The 24,911-nt window shown below is 42.1% G+C and overlaps 4 protein-coding genes across 4 annotated transcripts in view; all 4 read right to left on the reverse strand.

Moving 5' to 3' along the window:
* Positions 1-24,911, reverse strand: part of LOC146965605 (MAGUK p55 subfamily member 4-like) — a 245,620-nt gene that overhangs the window by 170,081 nt on the left and 50,628 nt on the right. The gene's annotated exons all lie outside the window — the stretch shown is intronic.
* Positions 2,915-3,844, reverse strand: LOC146965632 (olfactory receptor 4D6-like). Its single transcript, XM_085764858.1, has one exon. The coding sequence runs from the start codon at positions 3,839-3,841 to the stop codon at positions 2,915-2,917; it is 927 nt and encodes a 308-aa protein (XP_085620984.1). The 5' UTR covers positions 3,842-3,844.
* On the reverse strand, positions 9,278-10,207 carry LOC146965633 (olfactory receptor 4D6-like). The gene has a single exon (XM_085764932.1). The coding sequence runs from the start codon at positions 10,202-10,204 to the stop codon at positions 9,278-9,280; it is 927 nt and encodes a 308-aa protein (XP_085621058.1). The 5' UTR covers positions 10,205-10,207.
* Positions 21,786-22,715, reverse strand: LOC146965634 (olfactory receptor 4D6-like). The gene has a single exon (XM_085766341.1). The coding sequence runs from the start codon at positions 22,710-22,712 to the stop codon at positions 21,786-21,788; it is 927 nt and encodes a 308-aa protein (XP_085622467.1). The 5' UTR covers positions 22,713-22,715.

Raw genomic sequence — 24,911 nt, forward strand, 5'->3', positions numbered from 1 at the left:
TTGTTTCTTTCTTTTTTTCTATTCCTTTTCTCTTCCTTTGTTTTTACTCCATTTCTTTCTTTCTTTCTTTCTTTCTTTCTTTCTTTCTTTCTTTCTTTCTTTCTTTCTTTCTTTCTTTCACTCCATTTCTGTCTTTTTACTTCTTTGTTTGTTTGATTCTTTCTTTCTTTCTTTCTGTCCTTTTTTTTTCTCTCTTGTTTCAATCTTTCTTTCTTTCTTTCTTTCAACAATTTCTTCAGCTCATTCAGCATTGCTTTCAGCATTCACACCATTTCCATTCTTGGAAATGTTTTTTCAAGTTAGTGTGAATGCACTATTGTTATTCTGTTCGGCCATTTTCTTCCGCCTTTTTACGGTCTTCTTCTAGTCCTTCATACTTTGTGCTATTTCAACAATTCATATATCAAAACGTGCAGCTTTTTCTGGACTTTATCGGATGTATTCAAATTGTTCATACTTTTTATACTTTTTCAAATATTTAACTTTTTCTGATTTTTTTCAGCTTTATAATGTGTGTGTGTTGCGTCGAGCAGAGCTAGAGTGGTGCCAGAGTGGAGAGAGACAAAAAAACATTCTAGAGTTTTTCTGGCTAAACTGTCAGCACGGCCACAAATTAAACTCTAGACCAGGGGTCTTCAACGTTTTCCAGGCCAAGGACCCCCAAACTGATGGAGAGATGGAGCGGGGACCCCCTACTTATATTGTATAAAATTGTGTTTTATATTAAACGAGTCCTGTATTGCCAGGAAATGATAATACATACGTAGTCTATGAAAAAAAGTGGAAAAGTCAGGGGGTAGGGGCCCACTTTAGTATTCTTTCAGGGGGCCCAGAATTCCTAGCAACGGCCCTGGTGCCATATGCCAAAAGTGCCATATTCTCGACTATAAATCACGCTTTTTTTTAGGAGTTTAGTCAAAGGGACTTATATAAAAAATATATGCCATGCCATGATCACAACAGGTCACAACTATGCTTGTGGTAACTGAATGCTGCTACTGCACCAATGAAAGAATTACTAAACCATAAAAAGACAGAGAAAACAAAGCAGTGTTTCCCCTACTGTTTTTTTCTCTGGCTTTTTATGCATTTATTTTGAAAGGGCAGCTGGAGAGAGACGGGGGCGCGGAGAGAAAGTGAGAGGGGGGATTGACACGCAGCAATGGGACAGTCGGAGGGTCGCTGCAGCGGCCGTGCTCTACCAAGACTCGTGACTCACCTCCAACCGTCAGCGCCGCGGTCATCGGAGCTGATTCTGGGAACATTTACACCGGGCCCGCGGTGTCATGTCTCGGTTCCACGGAGCGTTTCAGTGACGCTGCTTCATTGTCGCTGCGCTATGAGCAGACGTGGCGGCGCGCGTTAATGTCACCATCGTATGAGTGTGTGCTGTGAATTAACGAGTGTGTATGGAGAATGAAAACTAAAGTCCCATCGTTGTGTAGCTGACGGTTCAGGGGCCAAGTGTCACAGCACCAGTGACAGCGGTGTGTGTGTGTGTGTGTGCGCGCGCCCGCCATCGGGCTGATTTTAGAGGGGGGTGGGGGGGAGTGAGCGAGAGAGAGTGAGAGAGAGACGGTGCGCAGTGTTTGTATCAGATACAATACAAAGTCTCGCCTGACACCTATATTATAGGAAAACAGAGGACTTGTATGTAAAAATCTGATGTTCAGCAGCAGGGAACGCCCCTATGGATCTTTTTTTCATAACTTCCATATCTTTTGTCATATTTCTTTTCCCTCAACCAAAACTTTCGCGACCCCCCTGCAGTACCTCCGCGGACCCCCTAGGGGTCGCGGACCCCCTATTGAAGACCTCTGCTCTAGACAAATTATTTTCTCCAGTTTTGTAGCCACACTTGTCTTCTGGCTAAAATTCTGGTCAAAAATGCAAAGAGACTTAGATAATAATTTAAAATATTTTTTAAATGCAGCCAGGGAGCTCTCTGCTCTCATTCAGCCCAATGCATTTTTTTCACAACAGCAGGAGAAGGAGCTCAACTTTGTAACTTGCTGTTAAGTGCTTTTTAATTCATTTTAATTCACCAAAAAATAGTCACAGGTCACAAAAAAGTCCTCTTCTTACTTGGTGTGGCTAATTTATACTCATTTCTCTTTATTTTAAGCATCATTGAAAAATCTCACATTCATCAAAGTCTCAACCTCTCTTCTCCACAACTCTGTCTGTAGTCCAGTTGGTAAGGTGGCCACTTGCCAACCCCAAGGTCACTAGTTCGAATCCAGGCTGAGCAATCTTGTTATGTGATGTTGAATTCTACTCCCCTCCCCCACCCTCAATTGGTTACAGGTGTTCGTTAAGAGACGCATTAATTGCTACTGCCACCGTTTGCAGCACATCATCACATTACAATGGCAACATGTTTATGTCTGTGCTCTCTGTGGTGAAGCGGCAGAGTAAAGGTTTAGTGATCATGAGATTGTGGGTTCGATTACTGGTCCAAATCTTGCCTCAACAACAATTATAGTGAATTATTTTCCCAGTCGTCCTCTGTTGACTTCTGATAACTTGCTTCATGTTGAAACTCATTCCCAAAATTTAACACGGAGAAATTTTGTGAATTTCACATTAAACAACTTACCAAGAATAATATAACAAAAAGGGGAAAAAAATAGTTTCATGACAATTAATTGTTTATGTTTGAAGGCTTAAAATTACTGATCAGTATGTTTCTGTATTTAAAATGTCAACATTTGCACTTGGTCATTGTGAACTTCATTACACTGAAACATGATGATACCACGATGAATGTGCTGTCATTACACTGTTTAAGATGATGATATTAGTCCTGTAGAGGAGTCATTGTAAGAAATACTCTCCAGGAATCTGATAAATCACATTTCTACATTGTTATAATAATAATAATTACTGTTAATACAGAGTGAATGCACATCATTTAGCTTTGTTTCATTTGACAAAACAGCCTCTTAAGGTGTTTGGAGATTTCTTTCATTTTCAGTCCATATATGATCGGATTAAAAAGAGGATGATACAAAACCATTTGCAAAGTCATGATCAAACGCCCTGTTTTTGAAAAATCTGTTTCCAGTTGAAATATAACAATATCATATGTGCATAAACAGGAGAAGTTGATTAAAACCAACAGGTGAGGTAAACATGTCTGTGCTGCTTTTTTCCTCACTTCTCTGCTGCTGTGATACGCTATGATAAGAATCTTTGTATACGTGAAGAAAATGAAAATCACAGGAACAAGTGCAACATCAATCAAAACCATCAGACTATAAATTGAAATCACTCGTGGATCCACACAGTGATGTTTTATGACGGAATTGTTGCAAAAAATTCCTTTCAAACTATAATTACAAGGCTTGTTCTCACGACCCAGTACAACTCCCACCAAAAGATGTAAAGCAGGAAGGATCCAAGCTAAAATCAGCAAAATACAGATGGTGGTTTTTCTCATGATAGTTGGATATTGTAGAGGTTTACATATAGACACATACCTGTCATAGGCCATGGCTGTCAACAGTAAAAACTCTGAACCACCCACAGAGTAATATATGAAATACTGAAAAAGACAAGCTGAGTAAGATATGATCTGTTTTTTAGATAAAAAGTCAATGAAAAGCTTTGGGTAGATGTTTGTGCTGAAAACAACAGAGTTAAGTGACAAAGCTGCAATGAAAATGTACATGGGCTCATGGAGGTTTTGATGACTCACAATTAGATACACAATAGTAGAATTACTGCACAAGATAAGAATATAAAGTATAAACATGATAAAAAAATAAGCATACCTGTATTTATCTACTTCTACGAACCCACCAAGAGTTATATACGTTATATTTAATTCATCATCCATGTTAAAGACTCTCCAAAGTTAAATAATGGAAATGGGACGTAACTAATAAAACAGACAGAATGTGTAACAAACATGGACGAGGACAAACTTATTATGATTCCATTAAATTATAACATATCATCCAATTCATTTAGATGCCTGACCTTAAAGCTTTCTTTGGTGACTGTTCATCTCCATACACCCAAATGAACAGTTTGAGCCTGAAGAAAAGTTTTTATGATATGTAATTCTCAAAGGTTCTCATTAAAGGGATGATCTGACGTAAATGTAACCCATGCTCTGACACACTGTGAGACTGAGTAGAACACCCCCTCGAGAGATGAAGTTTGCCGACTGCAAACTTCTCGAGTTAGAGCAACTTTAGCACAGGCAGCCAGATAGCAAAACACTGCTGCCTATGGAGCCAAGAGCCAACCACGATCAAAAAAGCCATTCATAGCCACAAATAATGGTCAGAACAGCACTATACTTCGTCAACAGTACAAATAAGGTCCCAGCACATAATACGAGGCATCAAACACCTGCTAGCTTTGCTTGGTTTCTATTGAAATGAGACAAAAACCAACCATGAGCTCTCGGTAACAGCCAACTTGAGCTGGGCCCTGTTTCAGAAAGCAGGCTCAACATACTCTGAGCCAAATCCCTATCTCTGAGTTGACTGAGCCTGAGCTGGAAAACTCTTGAGTTTTCGGTTTCAGAACAGCTGATCAGACTTAGTTCAATATACTCCGAGTGTGTTGAGTATGAGGGAGGTGTCATCAGCGGAGCACAGATGACATGATTCACAATGGCACAATGATAGAAACAGAGCCACTTATTTGACTTCAACCGAACTAGAGATTTTAATGATGGCGTATGTGGAGTACGAACACATGATTTAGGGCAGCACGGTGGTGCAGTGGTTAGCACTGTCACCTCACAGCAAGAGGGTTTTGGGTTCGAACCGGCCGGCTGGGACCTTCTGTGTGGAGTTTGCATGTTCTCCCCGTGCATGCGTGGGTTCTCTCCGGGTACTATATTCCTGTTTTAGAGGCGTTGCCCTGCCCCTTTTACGACATGGAGACACGGAAGACGGCCAAGAAGAGGGACTTTACTGACATTACCGCGTTGAACAGGGAGAGGGCGGCAACATTAAATATCTGGACATTGATAGATTGATAGATTTTGTGATTGATAAGCGTCATCCCGGTGGATGGAGGCTGCAGACGCACGTGTCACCGACCACGTCAGGAAAACCAGCGATCTCATGAAATGCTCCTGCAGTTTACTAAACACAAGTGACTGAGGAGAAATCATAGGCATATTACTGCTGCGAACGCTACTTTATGACCATCAATACCGCTGGCATGGTTCGGCTGATGGAGGGATGTGAAACACCGGCCCGATCTCCCACTGACAGGTCCCGGTGACGGGGGAAAAAAAGAATAAAAAACACTCCGCCACGGAGATCAGCTGCACCTGGACAGGTAGCGGAGCCCCCCCCCCGGTGTCCGGCACAGAGAGAGACTGAGGAGCCGTCCGGCCATGCTCTAGTCTGGTGCTGCAGATGTTGGAAGTTCGTGTGTGTGATCTACAATAACAGGTCTGTCTGTCATTGACTGTTTCTGTTTACACAGCTGATTAACGAGCATCTGTCACATCGTGGTTTTTAATTCATCTCAGTTGCTCAAAATAAAAGTCAAGTTAAATTTTCAACACGGACTTGGTGGTATCGGTTTTTTTTTGGCTACTTTTTATCTTTTTATCAATATAAACAACAACAACATGTGGTCCACATCGCTGCATTATTAGACTATGGTTTAATAATCATTTTGACACAGCAGCACTCGTTCCTGCATGTTCTACGCTGGTTCCAAATGTGCGTACACCTGGTCAGAGCTGGCGTGAGATTTGTGCGTACCGTACGCTCACGCTCAGATTAATAAATGCTGATCCTTGCGGTGAATTTGGTGTACACCCATTTTTTTGGTGTACGCAAGTTTGATAAATGAGGGCCCTTGTGTGTAAAGTTTTATATTTCTTCATGCGAGAAAGTAACTGTTTGGATGCCAAATATACGGCCAGTTTATGCAAATGACGGCTGTTTAGAAGTTTGCTCCGATGTTTCTCGGAGAGGTGAAGCTTTTCTTTTTTTCGGAGAAGTGAAGCTCCACCTGTGGAGCAACGACCGGGACATCACAGAGACAGCAGCCGGTCTGCAGAGCTGCTCGGTCGGCCAGCCTCTGTCGTCGATCCCGGGGGACAAAACGATCGCTAATTAACTTACCCGCAGGTTTTTAGAGGTTTACCACCGGCTGGTTAAATTATTTTTAGGAGATAAATGTTGGTCTCATTGATGAAATCTAACAATAGTGGCAGTTAGGGATGGATATCGTTAGGATTTTATCGATACCCATACCCATACCCATACCGATACTCCTTATCGGTACCGATACTTATCGATACTACAACATGTAATTTAGTGTAAAAAATAAAGATGTTAAAAGATTCAACCGTTTTTTTTGTTTGTTTTTTTTTTTATTTGGGGGGTAACACCAGCAACATAATAAAAAAAAATTGACAGCAGAGAAGAACACCTCCTTTAAACCCTGAGCAAGTGAACAGTTAACCTGCAGGAGCTGCAGTTAATCTTTCATCATGATAAAATAGGATCTCCATCAATGGTTCTTGATGAATATTTAGCTTTTTTACTTATTGCTCTGACTCACAGTTCACGTCAGCTCAGGTGATCTGCAGGTTGTTGTTTCACTTCACTGCTACGACGCTGCACCCCGTGTGTGCGTCACACACACACACACACACACACACACACACTGTAACGCTGCATCTACAGCAGCGGGTCCATGCAGTATAAACGACACAAGTAGCTCAGTGTTTCCACAGTCGGAGTTTTCTCCTCCTTTCTTACCGGAGTGACATCAGGTCGCTCTGACTGCACTCTGCTCCTCAGCAGCAGCAGACATGAAGCTGCTGGAGCCTCCTCTGTCTCCTCACTGACCTGCTGCTCTACTGGACACTCAACCCTCCACTTCCGACATGAATTAAAGTACTTTGCTGGGTCTCCGGTGCGAGGCTTCAAACACATGACGACCCGACACACACGAACGGACCGGGCCGGACTCGTCTCGCTCCACACGCGCCGTCAGGCCGTGTGTCGGATTTGATAGCGCAGCGCGGAGAGACCCTGCTGAGACTTGCCGTGGCTCGCCCGGTCCAAGTGCTGATTAGCGGCAGGGACCAGCTGCGGTGACCGCCATGTAGCGGTTCCCTGGCGCTGACGGACCCGGTGGAAATTGGGGGGTGACAAGCTGCTGTGGCGGCAGTGTCATTATTACGTGACGGTTAGTCAGACGTTCAAAAAGTATCGATAAGCCAATCACATGCAGAACAATTTGGTGAAGCTACACCATGAACACTGTGAAGCTACGAGTAATGGCGTCCGTGTGGCGACGCGGCGACTGTCGTCCCTCGCCATGAAATTACGTTTGTCCTTTTGATGCCTTTATTGAACTCGTATCATCATGAAAATTGATACACAGGTCCAGGGTGGAGACCTCTTCCATCTGATAGGGGTGTCGCTCATGTCGCCCCCTAGTGGAAACAGGAAGTGCCATTTTTTGCATTAACATTGTTCGATTTCCTCGAAACTTCACATGTGTGATGAGGGACTGACCCTGAACACACCTGCATGCATCCCATTACTGCCCCCTGGTGGATGAACCATTAACTGCTCATAACTCCCTCATGCTTTGTCCGATTCACTCCAAACTTCACGAGTGATGAGGGACCGCCCCTGAATGCACCCACCCACAACTTTTTAGCGCCACCTGGTGGATGAACGAAACATTGCATTTTTTGCTTCCTTCCAGGTTTTTTCTCTCTTTCAACTTCACGGCACAGCCCCGACATGCCTCAGGCCCCGCGGTCGCATGGGTGAGCGAGGGCCCGTCATCGCCGCTTGCGGCTTTAATTCATGTATGTTTTTCCTAATTTTTGAGTAATGAAATAAAATCTTGATCAAAATACAAAACAAATACTTGAGTGTCCCAACAGTACCCCCTCCCAGCAGGCCTTGCTGTCCCACTGTGGCACATGGAGGTTTATTGAAGCAGCAGGTATGGGATGTGTTTCTGAGTCTGGAAGTGGAGAGGTGGTTTTAACCATGAGTTGATAACCCCCCCATCCCCCATTCAACGCTGACCTCTGAACTATACAAGCACACATACACTTTAACCAGTCCATAAGCTTTTATTATTATTATATATATATTTTTTAATTCAAATAAAAAAACTTGCGCTACTGTTATTCATCTTCACTTGTTATCACTGTTATGGTGCCTTCATCCAGAGGCTCACTCTCCCCAGGTGCAGAACGGAGCGGTTCAGGCGCTACTTTCTCCCTACAGCCATCAGACTGTACAACAGTGCCTGAAACGAAACGCACACACACACAGGCCCCACCACTTTAACGACACATAGGATTTTTTATCTTTAATTTATTAGCTCCATTTATTGTTACTGTTGTACATAAGAACACTGACACTGATACCTTTTTGTGTGTCTTGTTTTGTATCTATGTTGTATATTTTCCTGGCACATTGAATTTCCCCCTTGGGGGATCAATAAAGGTTTATTCTATTCTATTGTATTCTAATGTACAGATGAATCCCGCCATACACGACGTACAGCATGGAAAGGTGGCTGCCCACGGCTTTGTGTGCGTCAGCGAAAAAGAACTAAGAAACTCAACACTAACCTCAACAGTCTGTTGACTGGAAGTGTAAAAATACATGCAATGACCACCTATTGTCCAAAAGCCATGTGAAAAACAAGGAAATTATTTTTTTTACTGGAAACAGTTTAAAGCTCATAAGCATTAATATTTTGTTGGTACTTGAAGTATTTATAGTGCAGTGTTATGTTGCATGTTCTTAAGGTATGGAGGAAAAGTGTTGTTTGTTACCTCAATAAATTTAAAGTAATTTCTATTTTATTTGTGTACTTAAAAACAAACTCTTTTTGGTAGTAAAATAAGAGTAAAAGGTAAAAAAAAAGAAAAAAAGAAAAAGGAATTCCCAAAATTTAACACAGAAATTTTGTGAATTTCACATTAAACAACTTACCAAGAATAATATAACAAAAAGAGAAAAAAATGGTTTCATGACAATTAATTGTTTATGTTTGAAGGCTTAAAATCACTGATCAGTATGTTTCTGTATTTAAAATGTCAACATTTGCACTTGGTCATTGTGAACTTCATTACACTGAAACATGATGATACCACTATGAATGTGCTGTCATTACACTGTTTAAGATGATAATGTTAGTCCTGTAGAGAAGAAATTGTAAGAAATACTCTCCAGGAATCTGATAAATCACATTTCTACATTGTTATAATAATAATAATTATTGTTAATACAGAGTGAATGCACATCATTTAGCTTTGTTTCATTTGACAAAACAGCCTCTTAAGGTGTTTGGAGATTTCTTTCATTTTCAGTCCATATATGATCGGATTAAAGAGAGGATGATACAAAACCATTTGCAAAGTCATGATCAAACGCCCTGTTTTTGAAAAATCTGTTTCCAGTTGAAATATAACAATATCATATGTGCATAAACAGGAGAAGTTGATTAAAACCAACAGGTGAGGTAAACATGTCTGTGCTGCTTTTTTCCTCACTTCTCTGCTGCTGTGATACGCTATGATAAGAATCTTTGTATATGTGAAGAAAATGAAAATCACAGGAACAAGTGCAATATCAATCAAAACCATCGAACTATATATTGAGATCACTCTTGGATCCACACAGTGAAGTTTTACGACTGAATTGTTGCAAAAAATTCCTTCCAAACTATAATTACAAGACTTTTTCTCACGACCCAGTACAACTGCCACCAACATATGTAAAGCAGGAAGGATCCAAGCTAAAATCAGCAAAATACAGATGGTGGTTTTTCTCATGATAGTTGGATATTGTAGAGGTTTACATATAGACACAAACCTGTCATAGGCCATGGCTGTCAACAGTAAAAACTCTGAACCACCTACAGAGTAATATATGAAATATTGAAAAAGACAAGCTGAGTAAGATATGATCTGTTTTTTAGATAAAAAGTCAATGAAAAGCTTTGGGTAGATGTTTGTGCTGAAAACAACAGAGTTAAGTGACAAAGCTGCAATGAAAATGTACATGGGCTCATGGAGGTTTTGATGACTCACAATAAGGTACACAATAGTAGAATTACTGCACAAGATAAGAATATAAAGTATGAACATGATAAAAAAATAAGCATACCTGTATTTATCTACTTCTACGAACCCACCAAGAGTTATATACGTTATATTTAACTCATCATCCATATTAAAGACTCTCCAAAGTTAAATAATGGAAATGGGACGTAACTAATAAAACAGACAGAATGTGTGACAAACATGGACGAGGACAAACTTATTATGAGTCCATTAAATTATAACATATCATCCAATTCATTTAGATGCCTGACCTTAAAGCTTTCTTTAGTGACTGTTCATCTCCATACACCCAAATGAACTGTTTGAGCCTGAAGAAAAGTTTTTATGATATGTAATTCTCAAAGGTTCTCATTAAAGGGATGATCCGACGTAAATGTAACCCATGCTCTAACACACTGTGAGACCGAGTAGAACCCCCCCTCGAGAGATGAAGTTTGCCGACTGCAAACTTCTCGAGTTAGAGCAACTTTAGCACAGGCAGCCAGATAGCAAAACACTGCTGCCTATGGAGCCAAGAGCCAACCACGATCAAAAAAGCCATTCATAGCCACAAATAATGGTCAGAACAGCACTATACTTCGTCAACAGTACAAATAAGGTCCCAGCACATAATACGAGGCATCAAACACCTGCTAGCTTTGCTTGGTTTCTATTGAAATGAGACAAAAACCAACCATGAGCTCTCGGTAACAGCCAACTTGAGCTGGGCCCTGTTTCAGAAAGCAGGCTCAACATACTCTGAGCCAAATCCCTATCTCTGAGTTGACTGAGCCTGAGCTGGAAAACTCTTGAGTTTTCGGTTTCAGAACAGCTGATCAGACTTAGTTCAATATACTCCGAGTGTGTTGAATATGAGGGAGGTGTCATCAGCGGAGCACAGATGACATGATTCACAATGGCACAATGATAGAAACAGAGCCACTTATTTGACTTCAACCGAACTAGAGATTTTAATGATGGCGTATGTGGAGTACGAACACATGATTTAGGGCAGCACGGTGGTGCAGTGGTTAGCACTGTCACCTCACAGCAAGAGGGTTTTGGGTTCGAACCGGCCGGCTGGGACCTTCTGTGTGGAGTTTGCATGTTCTCCCCGTGCATGCGTGGGTTCTCTCCGGGTACTATATTCCTGTTTTAGAGGCGTTGCCCTGCCCCTTTTACGACATGGAGACACGGAAGACGGCCAAGAAGAGGGACTTTACTGACATTACCGCGTTGAACAGGGAGAGGGCGGCAACATTAAATATCTGGACATTGATAGATTGATAGATTTTGTGATTGATAAGCGTCATCCCGGTGGATGGAGGCTGCAGACGCACGTGTCACCGACCACGTCAGGAAAACCAGCGATCTCATGAAATGCTCCTGCAGTTTACTAAACACAAGTGACTGAGGAGAAATCATAGGCATATTACTGCTGCGAACGCTACTTTATGACCATCAATACCGCTGGCATGGTTCGGCTGATGGAGGGATGTGAAACACCGGCCCGATCTCCCACTGACAGGTCCCGGTGACGGGGGAAAAAAAGAATAAAAAACACTCCGCCACGGAGATCAGCTGCACCTGGACAGGTAGCGGAGCCCCCCCCCGGTGTCCGGCACAGAGAGAGACTGAGGAGCCGTCCGGCCATGCTCTAGTCTGGTGCTGCAGATGTTGGAAGTTTGTGTGTGTGATCTACAATAACAGGTCTGTCTGTCATTGACTGTTTCTGTTTACACAGCTGATTAACGAGCATCTGTCACATCGTGGTTTTTAATTCATCTCAGTTGCTCAAAATAAAAGTCAAGTTAAATTTTCAACACGGACTTGGTGGTATCGGTTTTTTTTTGGCTACTTTTCATCTTTTTATCAATATAAACAACAACAACATGTGGTCCACATCGCTGCATTATTAGACTATGGTTTAATAATCATTTTGACACAGCAGCACTCGTTCCTGCATGTTCTACGCTGGTTCCAAATGTGCGTACACCTGGTCAGAGCTGGCGTGAGATTTGTGCGTACCATACGCTCATGCTCAGATTAATAAATGCTGATCCTTGCGGTGAATTTGGTGTACACCCATTTTTTTGGTGTACGCAAGTTTGATAAATGAGGGCCCTTGTGTGTAAAGTTTTATATTTCTTCATGCGAGAAAGTAACTGTTTGGATGCCAAATATACGGCCAGTTTATGCAAATGACGGCTGTTTAGAAGTTTGCTCCGATGTTTCTCGGAGAGGTGAAGCTTTTCTTTTTTTCGGAGAAGTGAAGCTCTACCTGTGGAGCAACGACCGGGACATCACAGAGACAGCAGCCGGTCTGCAGAGCTGCTCGGTCGGCCAGCCTCTGTCGTCGATCCCGGGGGACAAAACGATCGCTAATTAACTTACCCGCAGGTTTTTAGAGGTTTACCACCGGCTGGTTAAATTATTTTTAGGAGATAAATGTTGGTCTCATTGATGAAATCTAACAATAGTGGCAGTTAGGGATGGATATCGTTAGGATTTTATCGATACCCATACCCATACCCATACCGATACTCCTTATCGGTACCGATACTTATCGATACTACAACATGTAATTTAGTGTAAAAAATAAAGATGTTAAAAGATTCAACCGTTTTTTTTGTTTGTTTTTTTTTTTTATTTGGGGGGTAACACCAGCAACATAATAAAAAAAAATTGACAGCAGAGAAGAACACCTCCTTTAAACCCTGAGCAAGTGAACAGTTAACCTGCAGGAGCTGCAGTTAATCTTTCATCATGATAAAATAGGATCTCCATCAATGGTTCTTGATGAATATTTAGCTTTTTTACTTATTGCTCTGACTCACAGTTCACGTCAGCTCAGGTGATCTGCAGGTTGTTGTTTCACTTCACTGCTACGACGCTGCACCCCGTGTGTGCGTCTCACACACACACACACACACACACACACACACTGTAACGCTGCATCTACAGCAGCGGGTCCATGCAGTATAAACGACACAAGTAGCTCAGTGTTTCCACAGTCGGAGTTTTCTCCTCCTTTCTTACCGGAGTGACATCAGGTCGCTCTGACTGCACTCTGCTCCTCAGCAGCAGCAGACATGAAGCTGCTGGAGCCTCCTCTGTCTCCTCACTGACCTGCTGCTCTACTGGACACTCAACCCTCCACTTCCGACATGAATTAAAGTACTTTGCTGGGTCTCCGGTGCGAGGCTTCAAACACATGACGACCCGACACACACGAACGGACCGGGCCGGACTCGTCTCGCTCCACACGCGCCGTCAGGCCGTGTGTCGGATTTGATAGCGCAGCGCGGAGAGACCCTGCTGAGACTTGCCGTGGCTCGCCCGGTCCAAGTGCTGATTAGCGGCAGGGACCAGCTGCGGTGACCGCCATGTAGCGGTTCCCTGGCGCTGACGGACCCGGTGGAAATTGGGGGGTGACAAGCTGCTGTGGCGGCAGTGTCATTATTACGTGACGGTTAGTCAGACGTTCAAAAAGTATCGATAAGCCAATCACATGCAGAACAATTTGGTGAAGCTACACCATGAACACTGTGAAGCTACGAGTAATGGCGTCCGTGTGGCGACGCGGCGACTGTCGTCCCTCGCCATGAAATTACGTTTGTCCTTTTGATGCCTTTATTGAACTCGTATCATCATGAAAATTGATACACAGGTCCAGGGTGGAGACCTCTTCCATCTGATAGGGGTGTCGCTCATGTCGCCCCCTAGTGGAAACAGGAAGTGCCATTTTTTGCATTAACATTGTTCGATTTCCTCGAAACTTCACATGTGTGATGAGGGACTGACCCTGACAACACAGTCTCACCCCTTTGCGTCAAACGGTTGACGCTTGGTCAAGGCCCCTTACGTCAATATACTGACGTGGAGGGGGTACCCTCGAGGTCGTTTCTCGACGAATAGGGCCACTCATAGACTTGAATGCAAATCCCTCATCGTCGGATTTTGACGAAGGGGGGCGGGACCGTTTCTCCCTCACTCCCAGTGCGTCAACAGCCTGACGAACGGTCACTGTCCCTCCTCGTCACATGCCTGACTCATTAGGTGCCCGTTTTTCGTCAGGTTTTGACGCGCTCGGCTTTCAGTTGATTCCAATGTAGTTCCCTTCGCGGCGATATGTGACGCTCAGAGCAAGTGATCCAGCCGACCCGGCTGCGGCACTGACGGACGCTGTGAGCAGAGAATAACTTTTTTTTTTTTTTTTTTTTAACTTTTCCTTAAATCTTTATTGAACCTGATGCTGCTGTGTCTGACGTAACTTTCGGCAAGGACGTCCTTTCGGTTATTTATTTATTTATTTAGTGATCATGGTGTTTGGTGCAGAATAATCAATCAATAAATAAATAAATAAATTACGTCCTTGTCGGGAGCTGCGTCAGACCAGGAGGGGGGGGGTTGTGGATTCTACAGGTGAAGACCACTTCCGCGTTCAAAAAGCTGCTCTGTTTAATCAATATTCTGAAGAAAGATCTGATTATTAGCCATAACGCTGTAACCATCCAAGGAAGACTGTGTAACAATATTATGTGCTTCTGCTGAGTCCAAAAGCCCTTTGTAATATCAACTTTATTTTAAGAAAACAGGCTTTGTTTCCAATGTCATATCACGGAGAAGCACTACATTACCCATAATCCTCATATTTATCAGCGACGTGTCTGATTGGTTGAGCTTGCTGTTGCCAGCAAATGAAAAAATAAAACAAATTGAGCTTATATTATTTTCTTAGTAACTAAAAGGTCTTAACATCTTTTTTGTTTTCAACATTGAATAAAAAAAGGGTGCTATATTGTTAAAATTCAACAATAAAGTGCATAAAAGTTGGCTTGACTTCTTTCTTTTTTTCTTTTTTTTTCATAATTTTCACCAGCATCTTTCTGGTCCACATCACATCATATTTATTGTAATTTTTAATTCAATGAGTGACATTTTATTTTTTATCTGAAAAACATTATTATGAATTCAAGGGTCAGAGGTCACTGATTAGTGTTAAATTTAACCTTTTTGACCCTGTTTCCTTGAATAAATCACTAAGACTTTGATGCGGGAAGCTGAGATTTTGATTTGATTTTGTTCAGAGCACTAGGGACAAAGTTTCTGTAGAATTTCAGACCTGTCGGACGTCCAGAAGGGTCACAGCTGACTGTCCAGGCTCGTTTCTCGGCCTTCAAAGCCTAGATTTAGAAGCCTTTTGTCTAATAACGTCTACATCCTTGGGGTTATAAGGCTGAAAGTTTCATGTATTTGTCCGGGGGCCTAAGGCCATCCACCATGTGCAATTTCAAACCCGTGCGACCTTTACAAGTGTCAAAGGTCACTGATTTGTGACCTTTTTGACCCTGTTTCCTTGAATAAAACACCCTGAGACTTTGATGCGGGAAGCTGAGATTTTGATAGGTTGTCCAGAATGTCTAGTAGATTGTGTGTGCAAAAGATTCAGAGCTCTGTGACATTCAGAAGGGTCACAAATAGCCAAAAAGCAATGCTCCTTTCTCTGACCTCATATTAAAGGAGAAATGCAATTCTTTAATAGCTTCCAGATGCTTTGGCCTATCAGGCTGAATTTTTAGCTAAAGGAGCTGGTGTACGATCAGGAAGTAGGGGAGCTGTGCATAAAGCCAATTGGTAAGTGTCAAAGGTCACAGGGGTCAAAACATCAAAGTGAATCCAGCCATTCCTGCTTTTTCTCAACAAAACATACACGCTTTAAGTTATCATCATGAAATATTAATAGGTTGTATATCAGAGAGTCCTCTATCAGAATATTTTGGTCCCGTTGCTCTAGGGGCCCCGGGGGCCACTTGGCTTTCCCATGCTCCCACAGAGTTGGGTCTCGGGGTGATGGATAAGGGCCTCACCATGAGTCCACAGGCCAAGTTTCAAGTGATTTGGTCGGTTTCTATGGAAACGGCGGCCTCAAGGATACAGAGGAATGCGACTGTTTGAAGCCCCGCCTCTCGAAAAGTAATGGCTCGATCAGGACCAAACACACATCTACGCGTTCGTCTTGGGCCCCCGAACCATATATTACGAAATCAGAACTGCACGACTTTTGGAAATGTGTTTTGTCTATTTCGGCTTTTCTGACTAAGAGGGTCTCTCAAGCTTTAAGTCTGACAGACTCTGAGTCAGAAAAGCTGAAATAGACAAAACACATTTCCAAAAGTCGTACAGTTCTGATTTCGTAATATATGGTTCGGGGGCCCAAGACGAACGCGTAGATGTGTGTTTGGTCCTGATCGAGCCATTACTTTTCGAGAGGCGGGGCTTCAAACAGTCGCATTCCTCTGTATCCTTGAGGCCGCCGTTTCCATAGAAACCGACCAAATCACTTGAAACTTGGCCTGTGGACTCATGGTGAGGCCCTTATCCATCACCCCGAGACCCAACTCTGTGGGAGCATGGGAAAGCCAAGTGGCCCCCCGGGGCCCCTAGAGCAACGGGACCAAAATATTCTGATAGAGGACTCTCTGATATACAACCTATTAATATTTCATGATGATAACTTAAAGCGTGTATGTTTTGTTGAGAAAAAGCAGGAATGGCTGGATTCACTTTGATGTTTGACCCCTGTGACCTTTGACACTTACCAATTGGCTTTATGCACAGCTCCCCTACTTCCTGATCGTACACCAGCTCCTTTAGCTAAAAATTCAGCCTGATAGGCCAAAGCATCTGGAAGCTATTAAAGAATTGCATTTCTCCTTTAATATGAGGTCAGAGAAAGGAGCATTGCTTTTTGGCTATTTGTGACCCTTCTGAATGTCACAGAGCTCTGAATCTTTTGCACACACAATCTACTAGACATTCTGGACAACCTATCAAAATCTCAGCTTCCCGCATCAAAGTCTCAGGGTGTTTTATTCAAGGAAACAGGGTCAAAAAGGTCACAAATCAGTGACCTTTGACACTTGTGAAGGTCGCACGGGTTTGAAATTGCACATGGTGGATGGCCTTAGGCCCCCGGACAAATACATGAAACTTTCAGCCTTATAACCCCAAGGATGTAGACGTTATTAGACAAAAGGCTTCTAAATCTAGGCTTTGAAGGCCGAGAAACGAGCCTGGACAGTCAGCTGTGACCCTTCTGGACGTCCGACAGGTCTGAAATTCTACAGAAACTTTGTCCCTAGTGCTCTGAACAAAATCAAATCAAAATCTCAGCTTCCCGCATCAAAGTCTTAGTGATTTATTCAAGGAAACAGGGTCAAAAAGGTTAAATTTAACACTAATCAGTGACCTCTGACCCTTGAATTCATAATAATGTTTTTCAGATAAAAAATAAAATGTCACTCATTGAATTAAAAATTACAATAAATATGATGTGATGTGGACCAGAAAGATGCTGGTGAAAATTATGAAAAAAAAGAAAAAAAGAAAGAAGTCAAGCCAACTTTTATGCACTTTATTGTTGAATTTTAACAATATAGCACCCTTTTTTTATTCAATGTTGAAAACAAAAAAGATGTTAAGACCTTTTAGTTACTAAGAAAATAATATAAGCTCAATTTGTTTTATTTTTTCATTTGCTGGCAACAGCAAGCTCAACCAATCAGACACGTCGCTGATAAATATGAGGATTATGGGTAATGTAGTGCTTCTTCGTGATATGACATTGGAAACAAAGCCTGTTTTCTTAAAATAAAGTTGATATTACAAAGGGCTTTTGGACTCAGCAGAAGCACATAATATTGTTACACAGTCTTCCTTGGATGGTTACAGCGTTATGGCTAATAATCAGATCTTTCTTCAGAATATTGATTAAACAGAGCAGCTTTTTGAACGCGGAAGTGGTCTTCACCTGTAGAATCCACAACCCCCCCCCCCCCCCCCTCCTGGTCTGACGCAGCTTCCGACAAGGACGTAATTTATTTATTTATTTATTGATTGATTATTCTGCACCAAACACCATGATCACTAAATAAATAAATAAATAACCGAAAGTATGGAGCTATTATTGTTGCAATATTATTTGCAAATGCGTATCTCGATCTGTGTGTGCGTATTCAGATCTGTGTGTGTGTAATATGATCTGTGTGTGTGTATTCAGATCTGTGTGTGCGTATTCAGATCTGTGTGTGTGTATTCAGACCTGTGTGTGTGTAAAAAAAATCTGTGTCCGTATTCAGATTTGCAAGTGAAGACAAATCTGCAAGTGCATGCAAAGATCTGTGAATGTGAACACAGATCTGTAAGTACATAGATCTGTAAATGTGTAAACCGATCTGTAAATGCGTACATAGATCTGTAAATGTCTGTCGTCACTTACAACTCAGGCAGGAGCTCTCAATTGGCTGTGTTTTTACACGTGAATTTTGCAACACTTCTGCCGCGGCAGATCTGTGATCTGAAAATGTGTAAAAATGAGATTTGTCTGTGACCTCAGTGTTCCTTTGCCCTGAGCTCAGGCTCACAGGCTCACGCTGCCTGGCTGCAGTAGCAGTACCGACCCGGTCCGTGTACGAAGTATAATTCAATTACGTTGTTCACTTTGTACCATGAGAAATGTTGTTTTTACCGGTATTTCCTGTTTGATTGACGTGAGACGTACAACGCAATTCAGCGCACCGAAGTGCCCGCTTGTTCCTTTCTCCAACTTGTACAATGAAAATTGAAAAAGGAAGTCGAGAGCCGGAACCAGCCTTCAAAGTAAAAGCTCCGCGTTTTGATGGCTACAGCAACGGACAATTTAAAAGAAAGAAGAAGAAAAACTCCGAAACTAATTAAATACTTAATTCACAACAAATCGCCTAAACGATTACCATTTACCCCAGTAAAAACGACATTTCTCATGGTACAAAGTGAACGACGTAATTGAATTATACTTCGTACACGGACCGGGTCGGTACTGCTACTGCAGCCAGGCAGCGTGAGCCTGTGAGCCTGAGCTCAGGGCAAAGGAACACTGAGGTCACAGACAAATCTCATTTCTACACATTTTCAGATCACAGATCTGCCGCGGCAGAAGTGTTGCAAAATTCACGTGTAAAAACACAGCCAATTGAGAGCTCCTGCCTGAGTTGTAAGTGACGACAGACATTTACAGATCTATGTACGCATTTACAGATCGGTTTACACATTTACAGATCTATGTACACTTACAGATCTGTGTTCACATTCACAGATCTTTGCATGCACTTGCAGATTTGTCTTCACTTGCAAATCTGAATACAGACACAGATTTTTTTTACGCACACACAGGTCTGAATACACACACACAGATCTGAATACGCACACACAGATCTGAATACACACACACAGATCATATTACACACACACAGATCTGAATACGCACACACAGATCTGAATACGCACACACAGATCTGAATACACACACACAGATCATATTACACACACACAGATCTGAATACGCACACACAGATCTGAATACGCACACACAGATCGAGATACGCATTTGCAAATAATATTGCAACAATAATAGCTCCATACGAAAGGACGTCCTTGCCGAAAGTTACGTCAGACACAGCAGCATCAGGTTCAATAAAGATTTAAGGAAAAGTTAAAAAAAAAAAAAAAGTTTTCCTCTGCTCACAGCGTCTGTCAGTGCCGCAGCCGGTCGGCTGGATCACTTGCTCTGAGCGTCACATATCGCCGCGAAGGGAACTGCATTGGAATCAACTGAAAGCCGAGCGCGTCAAAACCTGACGAAAAACGGGCACCTAATGAGTCAGGCATGTGACGAGGAGGGACAGTGACCGTTCGTCAGGCTGTTGACGCACTGGGAGTGAGGGAAAAACGGTCCCGCCCCCCTTCGTCAAAATCCGACGATGAGGGATTTGCATTCAAGTCTATGAGTGGCCCTATTCGTCGAGAAACGACCTCGAGGGTACCCCCTCCACGTCAGTATATTGACGTAAGGGGCCTTGACCAAGCGTCAACCGTTTGACGCAAAGGGGTGAGACTGTGTTGACCCTGAACACACCTGCATGCATCCCATTACTGCCCCCTGGTGGATGAACCATTAACTGCTCATAACTCCCTCATGCTTTGTCCGATTCACTCCAAACTTCACGAGTGATGAGGGACCGCCCCTGAATGCACCCACCCACAACTTTTTAGCGCCACCTGGTGGATGAACGAAACATTGCATTTTTTGCTTCCTTCCAGGTTTTTTCTCTCTTTCAACTTCACGGCACAGCCCCGACATGCCTCAGGCCCCGCGGTCGCATGGGTGAGCGAGGGCCCGTCATCGCCGCTTGCTGCTTTAATTCATGTATGTTTTTCCTAATTTTTGAGTAATGAAATAAAATCTTGATCAAAATACAAAACAAATACTTGAGTGTCCCAACAGTACCCCCTCCCAGCAGGCCTTGCTGTCCCACTGTGGCACATGGAGGTTTATTGAAGCAGCAGGTATGGGATGTGTTTCTGAGTCTGGAAGTGGAGAGGTGGTTTTAACCATGAGTTGATAACCCCCCCACCCCCCATTCAACGCTGACCTCTGAACTATACAAGCACACATACACTTTAACCAGTCCATAAGCTTTTATTATTATTATATATATATTTTTTAATTCAAATAAAAAAAACTTGCGCTACTGTTATTCATCTTCACTTGTTATCACTGTTATGGTGCCTTCATCCAGAGGCTCACTCTCCCCAGGTGCAGAACGGAGCGGTTCAGGCGCTACTTTCTCCCTACAGCCATCAGACTGTACAACAGTGCCTGAAACGAAACGCACACACACACAGGCCCCACCACTTTAACGACACATAGGATTTTTTATCTTTAATTTATTAGCTCCATTTATTGTTACTGTTGTACATAAGAACACTGACACTGATACCTTTTTGTGTGTCTTGTTTTGTATCTATGTTGTATATTTTCCTGGCACATTGAATTTCCCCCTTGGGGGATCAATAAAGGTTTATTCTATTCTATTGTATTCTAATGTACAGATGAATCCCGCCATACACGACGTACAGCATGGAAAGGTGGCTGCCCACGGCTTTGTGTGCGTCAGCGAAAAAGAACTAAGAAACTCAACACTAACCTCAACAGTCTGTTGACTGGAAGTGTAAAAATACATGCAATGACCACCTATTGTCCAAAAGCCATGTGAAAAACAAGGAAATTATTTTTTTTACTGGAAACAGTTTAAAGCTCATAAGCATTAATATTTTGTTGGTACTTGAAGTATTTATAGTGCAGTGTTATGTTGCATGTTCTTAAGGTATGGAGGAAAAGTGTTGTTTGTTACCTCAATAAATTTAAAGTAATTTCTATTTTATTTGTGTACTTAAAAACAAACTCTTTTTGGTAGTAAAATAAGAGTAAAAGGTAAAAAAAAAAAGAAAAAAAGAAAAAGGAATTCCCAAAATTTAACACAGAAATTTTGTGAATTTCACATTAAACAACTTACCAAGAATAATATAACAAAAAGAGAAAAAAATGGTTTCATGACAATTAATTGTTTATGTTTGAAGGCTTAAAATCACTGATCAGTATGTTTCTGTATTTAAAATGTCAACATTTGCACTTGGTCATTGTGAACTTCATTACACTGAAACATGATGATACCACTATGAATGTGCTGTCATTACACTGTTTAAGATGATAATGTTAGTCCTGTAGAGAAGAAATTGTAAGAAATACTCTCCAGGAATCTGATAAATCACATTTCTACATTGTTATAATAATAATAATTATTGTTAATACAGAGTGAATGCACATCATTTAGCTTTGTTTCATTTGACAAAACAGCCTCTTAAGGTGTTTGGAGATTTCTTTCATTTTCAGTCCATATATGATCGGATTAAAGAGAGGATGATACAAAACCATTTGCAAAGTCATGATCAAACGCCCTGTTTTTGAAAAATCTGTTTCCAGTTGAAATATAACAATATCATATGTGCATAAACAGGAGAAGTTGATTAAAACCAACAGGTGAGGTAAACATGTCTGTGCTGCTTTTTTCCTCACTTCTCTGCTGCTGTGATACGCTATGATAAGAATCTTTGTATATGTGAAGAAAATGAAAATCACAGGAACAAGTGCAATATCAATCAAAACCATCGAACTATATATTGAGATCACTCTTGGATCCACACAGTGAAGTTTTACGACTGAATTGTTGCAAAAAATTCCTTCCAAACTATAATTACAAGACTTTTTCTCACGACCCAGTACAACTGCCACCAACATATGTAAAGCAGGAAGGATCCAAGCTAAAATCAGCAAAATACAGATGGTGGTTTTTCTCATGATAGTTGGATATTGTAGAGGTTTACATATAGACACAAACCTGTCATAGGCCATGGCTGTCAACAGTAAAAACTCTGAACCACCTACAGAGTAATATATGAAATATTGAAAAAGACAAGCTGAGTAAGATATGATCTGTTTTTTAGATAAAAAGTCAATGAAAAGCTTTGGGTAGATGTTTGTGCTGAAAACAACAGAGTTAAGTGACAAAGCTGCAATGAAAATGTACATGGGCTCATGGAGGTTTTGATGACTCACAATAAGGTACACAATAGTAGAATTACTGCACAAGATAAGAATATAAAGTATGAACATGATAAAAAAATAAGCATACCTGTATTTATCTACTTCTACGAACCCACCAAGAGTTATATACGTTATATTTAACTCATCATCCATGTTAAAGACTCTCCAAAGTTAAATAATGGAAATGGGACGTAACTAATAAAACAGACAGAATGTGTGACAAACATGGACGAGGACAAACTTATTATGAGTCCATTAAATTATAACATATCATCCAATTCATTTAGATGCCTGACCTTAAAGCTTTCTTTAGTGACTGTTCATCTCCATACACCCAAATGAACTGTTTGAGCCTGAAGAAAAGTTTTTATGATATGTAATTCTCAAAGGTTCTCATTAAAGGGATGATCCGACGTAAATGTAACCCATGCTCTAACACACTGTGAGACCGAGTAGAACCCCCCCTCGAGAGATGAAGTTTGCCGACTGCAAACTTCTCGAGTTAGAGCAACTTTAGCACAGGCAGCCAGATAGGAAAACACTGCTGCCTATGGAGCCAAGAGCCAACCATGATCAAAAAAGCCATTTATAGCCACAAATAATGGTCAGAACAGCACCATACTTCGTACAAATAGGGTCCCAGCACATAATACGAGGCATCAAACACCTGCTAGCTTTGCTTGGTTTCTATTGAAATGAGACAAAAACCAACCATGAGCTCTCGGTAACAGCCAACTTGAGCTGGGCCCTGTTTCAGAAAGCAGGCTCAACATACTCTGAGCCAAATCCCTATCTCTGAGTTGACTGAGCCTGAGCTGGAAAACTCTTGAGTTTTCGGTTTCAGAACAGCTGATCAGACTTAGTTCAATATACTCCGAGTATGTTGAGTATGAGGGAGGCGTCATCAGCGGAGCACAGATGACATGATTCACAATGGCACAATGATAGAAACAGAGCCACTTATTTGACTTCAACCGAACTGGAGATTTTAATGATGGCGTATGTGGAGTACGAACACATGATTTAGGGCAGCACGGTGGTGCAGTGGTTAGCACTGTCGCCTCACAGCAAGAGGGTTTTCGGTTCGAACCGGCCGGCTGGGACCTTCTGTGTGGAGTTTGCATGTTCTCCCCGTGCATGCGTGGGTTCTCTCCGGGTACTCCGGCTTCCTTCCACAGACCAAAGACATGCAGGTTAGGTTACTTGGTGACTCTAAATTACCCATAGGTGTGAATGAGAGTGTGAATGGTTGTCTGTATATGTTAGACTGGCTCCAGCTCACCCGTGACCCTAGTGCAGGATAAGCGGTATAGAAAATGAATGAATGAGTTATATTGATTTATTCAGCTGTAATCCACTTCAAATCAAACATTGTACAGTGAGACTTGATGCTTATACTTCATTCTTGAAATATTTGACTTAGGTTAATTTAATTGCTGGATAGTTAGGATCTCTATCATTACTGAGGCTGTGGGTCCTTTCTCCATTCTGTATGTTATAATGTTGAACTCTGACGTTGACCTTTAACCTTGGTCATATTACAGCAGTTTCTGCTAATGGAGTGATCAGCACTGCAGGTTCTCACTTGACACCTGTTTTAAATGTGACACCAAGCTGATATGGACTTGCTCAACTACGAAACCTCAAATGTCCGTGGACATTGCGTGGGTCCGCGCTGCTCACAGTACACGCACAGAACAGCCGACTCTGACTACGTTTACACGTGCCCGGCTATTTTCATAAACGGACATTTCACCCTCTCCGTTTACAAAACAAAATGCGTGCACACCAGTCCGTTTTCAGAAAAGTTTTCATTTACACTAAGCCGTGTATGTCGTCAAGAGCATGCCAAACCTGTAGGTGGCAGTTTAGCGAGAAGCTCAAGCCCACGTTAGCCAATCAGAATCCCGCACATGATCCCGCATAGCAGCAGCAACAACAAACGTCACTTGCCCTCCTTGGCCCTCATTTATCAAACTTGTGCAGGATCTGGTGTAGATTCTGGTGTAAATATCAGTGTACGCCAAGTGTCACGTGTGATTTACTAAAAGTGTGTACGCTGCTGATTTCGGCGAAGAACCGGCGTGGTGGTGATAAATCCGGCGGCTGAAAACGAGTGTAATTTAAATGTCACGCCCCGATATATTCCTGTTTTAGAGGCGTCGCCCTGCCCCTTTTACGACATGGAGACACGGAAGACGGCCAAGAAGAGGGACTTTACTGACATTACCGCGTTGAACAGGGAGAGGGCGGCAACATTAAATATCTGGACATTGATAGATTGATAGATTTTGTGATTGATAAGTGTCATCCCGGTGGATGGAGGCTGCAGACGCACGTGTCACCGACCAC

This window comes from Trachurus japonicus, chromosome 21 (assembly GCF_045865225.1).
Source record: "Trachurus japonicus isolate A0001 chromosome 21, Traja_1.0".
Lineage (NCBI taxonomy): Eukaryota > Metazoa > Chordata > Actinopteri > Carangiformes > Carangidae > Trachurus > Trachurus japonicus.